The sequence below is a fragment of the Gekko japonicus genome, unplaced genomic scaffold (genome assembly GCF_001447785.1).
Source record: "Gekko japonicus isolate JY-2015 unplaced genomic scaffold, Gekko_japonicus_V1.1 scaffold1202, whole genome shotgun sequence".
In the NCBI taxonomy this organism is placed as follows: Eukaryota; Metazoa; Chordata; class Lepidosauria; order Squamata; family Gekkonidae; genus Gekko; species Gekko japonicus.
This window is the reverse complement of record NW_015175394.1, coordinates 242288-247349: the sequence shown is the minus strand read 5'-3', so window position 1 is coordinate 247349 and position 5062 is coordinate 242288. Positions and strand designations below refer to the sequence as shown.

The following is a 5062-nucleotide window of genomic DNA, read 5'->3' as shown; positions in this document are numbered from 1 at the left end:
GAACAGAGGCCCTTTGCTGGAAGAGAACACTCGGGGCCAATTACTTCTGTATGGTGAGACGACAGAAGTCGCTCTGAATTTGGGGACTTTCCACACTCTTCTTTTGTAACCCTGATTCCCCTATCACGCCCCCTCTGAAAAGAGTTGTCTTTGGAGGTCTCTTTCTCTCATGCCATGCAGTCCATCCTTGCTCTTCTGTGCTTGCAGGATTCTGCAGTACGGACACATGTCGGTGACCATGGAGAAGCAAACCTTGCACGAGACCAAAGGGGACAGCGTGGCCCAAGGAGAGCACGGGCTGTTCAACTTCAGGCCCCACAACGTGGTCTTGTACGTGGGCGGCTACCCCTCCAGCTTCACGGTGAGATGAGAACAGATGGGCTGGGCACGGCACAGGGCTAGTCCCAGTGTCCCGCCCGTTCACTTTCTGCAGTGTAAATGAGGGAAACTTCGCATGTAACGTTCGTAGCGGGCACCTGTGATAGGCATAAGAAAAACGCAATCTTTTTTGTTCATAAATTGCAGAGCCAGTTTGGTGTAGTGGTTAAGTGCGCGGACTCTAATCTGGGAGAACCGGGTTTGATTCCCCACTCCTCCACTTGCACCTGCTGATGTGACCTTGGGTCAGTCACAAGCTCTGGAACAGCTGTTCCTGAAAGAGCAGTTTGTTTCAGAGTTCTCTCAGCCCCACCCACCTCACAGGGTGTCTGTTGTGGGGAGGGGAAGGGAGAGGAGTTTGTAAGCCGCTCTGAGACACCTTTGGGTAGTGAAGGGCGGGGTATAAATCCAATCTCTTCTTCTTCTTCACATTTTAAAACGTGCACAGCACACGTTTTTATTATGCGGAGAGTTTGCAGTCGGCCGTGACCCTGCAGAGAGTTTGCCGTTGGCCGTGTCTTCTTGCAGGGCGTACCTGCGTGAGAAGATTCCTGTACTCCCGGTCTGATGTATGATGTGGCTCAAACTCGTAACGCCGAATGAATGGATGGTGGCCACTTTGGGGCCAAGAAGGAATTTTCCTCCAGGCCATATTGGCCCGGGGAGAGGTCTCTTGCCTTCCTCTGGGCTCAGAGCAGGGGGCCACTGGGGGAGTGGGGGGGGGAGGGGAGATGCTCTAGGCTGATCCTGCACTGAGCCAGGGGTTGGACTGGAGATGGTCTGTATGGCCCTCTCACGGCTCAGGTGGGGTGTCACCTGACGCTGCCACCACTCTGGATTCCAGGCTCCTCTGAGAAGGCCCAGAGCACCCTCCCAGGCCTTTCAGAGCTCCCGTTTGGCCGAATAACAGGCATGATGAGGACCACGCAGAGTGAACAGTGAAAATAGTTTATTTTATAAGAGGTCAAACAAACAAGGTGCAGAATTATAACAGTGGGTGAAAATAAAATAAATGCCCTAACGCATCTAAATATATACTCTGCCTAGCTCACTATTCCAGGTGGCACTAGACTACTCACCCTTCCCTCAGGATGAGGGTCTCTTCCCTGCAGCAGCCTTCCTTCTGGCTCTGCCCTCCGGGAAGAAGAACAGCTTTTCCTGCTGCACCAGATCTTTCATTCCAAGCCCTCCTATTGGTCAATTTTGGCTCCAAAACCTCTCAGGGGCTTCTGGGAGTTGTAGGCCCAGCCTCACCTACTGCTAGCCAGGCTCCCTGGGCCTAGTAGGCCTCCGGTGGCACAGCCCAGATCATGACAGGCCCCTTCCAACTCTGTGACTCTGTGATTCTATCTATGAGATAGCTGTGAATTTCCTGCATTGTACAGAGGGCCCTTGTACTAGATGGCCCTTGGGATCCCCTTCCAGCTCTTGTGTTTCTCTGTGAAGGCTTCCCCTTTGTTATGTAGATGTCTTCCAGGGGAGCTTCCTTGTGAAGCTGATCATGCAGTGTACGTGGCATGCATTATACAAAAACCCGAGACTTCCTATCCCCTGAGCCATCATTTTCATCAGTCCCATTGACTGTATCTGGCACCAGGGTCTTGGTCAGCTTACACATGGATGTCAGGCCAAGACTGAGGTTGGATTTGGGAGATTCTCCGGGGAGCACGGCAGATGGATGTGGAGTACATGCAGGCAGTCATACCAGCAGGGAGCGTGCACAGCCAAGGCTGGACTGGAAGGAGCTGACGGAAACAATGTGGTCTTATACTGGCCCTAGAATGACAGAAGCCTTCCCATAATAATAGAACCCTATTGAAACCCCAGATCTGAGCCCTTCTTTTCCCTGCCGGCAGCCTCCTCCACCCCTGCGCTATCCTAACTACCGGGGCTGTATAGAGATGGGTTCCCTCAACGAAGAAGTCATGAGCCTGTACAACTTCCAGCGCACCTTCCACCTGGACACTGCAGCCGAGAGGCCCTGCACAAGGTGAGCCAAAAGATCAGGCGTGCGTTGGGCAGCTGTTCTTTTCTCAGTCTGTCCATCGGTGGCTTAGGCCCTGGAGAAGAATGGCTCAGCACTTACAGAGCACTTGGTGACGGTCAGGGGTCATTTCCTGCAGGAGTGCACAGGAGCGGAGCTCCGGCAGTAAGGAGCCCAGGGGGTGGGCACTAGGGTTGCCAAGTGAATTTTACTCACTGGCGGGGGAGCCTCGCCACGCTCCGGGAGCTATCCCTCGTCACCGGAAGTGATGTGCGACGTCGATCACGTTGAGGGCGTGGCCCCAATCGTCGGAGGGAAAACCATAGCGTTTTCCCTCCGATGATCAGGGCCACACCTTCAACGTGATCGACGTGGTTGCATCACCTCTGGTGACGCAGCCACGCTGCGCTTCAGGGGGCGGAGTTCCCCCCGGGGCCTGATTCCGTGGCGGTGGCAATCGGGCCTCCAAAGCGGAGGTTTACCCACCCCCACTTGGCATCCCTAGTGGGCACATGCAACAAGCCTCACCCCCTAATCCCAGCGGCCCTCAGTTGGGCCACGAGGAGCAAGAAGCAGCCACCCGCTAATGGCGCACCCCCCCCCCCCCCCCCCGCCTGCCTTCAGGTACAAGCTCTCCCTCCTCTGTGAGGGCAGATCTGCACATCATCCCCCCCCACCATAGCTAGCAATCCAAAACAGTCCAGTGGAGCCTGAGCGGTGGGTGTTGCCTTCTGACACACTTCTGGTGATGTCAGGGGATGTGGCATATGCAAATAAGTTATGCTAATAAGTTATGCTAATGAGCCCCTGCACCTCCTTTTCTACAAAATGACCCCTGGTGGCGGTCATGGGCTTGGAAGGGTCAGGGGCTGCAGGAATCCTATTCTGGCAGGCCTCATTCAGACCCCCTGATCGTAAGGTCACATGACTTTGTTTGCTTATCTTTGCTCTTCTGTTATCCCTCGCTGTCTCTCTCCTTTCTCTCTGTCTCTGGCCTTCCTTGCTAGGTTCCTTGGGGCAAAAGGCCTCTCTTTGTTGCTTGTGTTGTTTTTACCCCTCTGCACATGACCCCTCTTGCATGCTGACTTGAGCTCACAGAGGAGGAGAGTATTCATGCCCATGCCCCTCTCCCTGTGGTTGGCTGCACTCATGGGCCAGTGCCCGTCTCTTTCTCCACTCATTCATTCCGTGCATGGAGAAGACACGTGTACAGCAACTATGCAAAGCATCATGTACACCAAGGAAGCTCTATAAATAAATAAATAAATAACCCTGTAGCGGAATCTGCCCACGCATTTTCCGTTTTCTCTGCAAAACAGTGAGGGCTAGAACCCAGCTTTTACAGGAGGTTGTAACGAAGGCTGATGTCCTCCCACGACTGTAGACATATAAGGTTTCATTTATTGATGGATCGCATTTATATCCTTTGTGCTGTTTCGAGCTGTGTGCATGGGTGGGGTTCCCTCAATTTACTGTATTTCCAGTAGGAGTTTTATTCAACCCAATCATAGCCTGGTTTTTGGTAGCAGTTGCCAGAAGCAGCTTTTCTCAGGCAACATCTATCATTTCGTGGTCAGTCTCCTGATTTTTAGGTCTCTGTCTTGGGCGCTCTTCAGATGATAAGGACTGCCATCCTAAGAACTGTTTCCTGTTAGTAAGCCCTGCTGAATAAAATAGGACATGCTTCTGAGTAGACCTGTTTAGAATTGTTCTCGTACTGTCCTTTCCCAACAGGGAGGCCAAGAACGTTAAAAAAAACATTTTTAGCATTCTAAAGATTAAAAAAAAGAGGCTTTGGGCAGACATGTTAACTTCTTCTACATTTCCTTTCTCATAGGTCAAAATCAGCAGGCGATCCCTGGCTAACAGACGGTTCCTATTTTGACGGCACGGGCTATGCAGAAATCGTCTTTGAGAGTCAGATTAGTTCCGTCAAGCGCTTTGAGCAAGAGATTCGACTGGTGTCCCACAATGGGATCCTTTTCTACCTGAAATACGAGGCAAGTCTTGTGTTGACTCGTCACTTCCTGCTGTTCTTTTGCTGAGGGTTTGGAGTGGGGGGGAGGAAAGATGGAAGAAGAGAAGAGATTGGATTATGAGAGCCAGTTTGGCATAGTGAGAGCCAGTTTGGTGTAGTGGTTAAGTGTGCGGACTCCAGTCTGGAGAAGCGGGTTTGAATCCCCACTCCTCCACTTGCACCTGCTGATGTGACCTTGGGTCAGTCACAAGCTCTGGCACAGCTGTCCTTGAAAAAGGGCAGTTTCTGTCAGAGTTCTCTCAGCCCCACCCACCTCACAGGGTGTCTGTTGTGAGGAGGGGAAGGGATAGGAGTTTGTAAGCCGCTCTGAGACTCCAAGTGATGGGCGGGGTATAAATCCAATCTCTTCTTCTTCGTCTTCCCCGCCCTTCACTACCCGAAGGTGTCTCAGAGTGGCTTACAATCCCTTTCCCTTCCCCTCCCCACAACAGACACCCTGTGAGGTAGGTGGGGCTGAGGGAGCTCTCTTGAGAACTGCCCTTGAAAGAGCAGCTCTGAAAGAACTTATGACTGACTCAAGGTCACACCAGCAGCTGCATATAGAGGAGTAGGGAATCAAACCAGGTTCTCCCAGATTGGAGTCTGCACTCCTAACCACTGCGCCAAACTGGCTCTCAGCTTCCGTGGATGTCCCTTTCTTTTATCATAAGTGGTGGTGGAAA

At 52.3% G+C, this 5062-nt stretch overlaps 1 protein-coding gene across 1 annotated transcript in view; it reads left to right on the top strand.

Moving 5' to 3' along the window:
• LAMA5 (laminin subunit alpha 5) overlaps positions 1–5062 on the top strand; it is a 317451-nt gene that overhangs the window by 284588 nt on the left and 27801 nt on the right. Inside the window, exons 63-65 of the mRNA XM_015425665.1 lie at positions 208–361; positions 2235–2368; positions 4200–4362. Coding sequence (XP_015281151.1) covers positions 208–361; positions 2235–2368; positions 4200–4362 — 451 coding nt within the window. The remainder of the gene's footprint in view (positions 1–207; positions 362–2234; positions 2369–4199; positions 4363–5062) is intronic.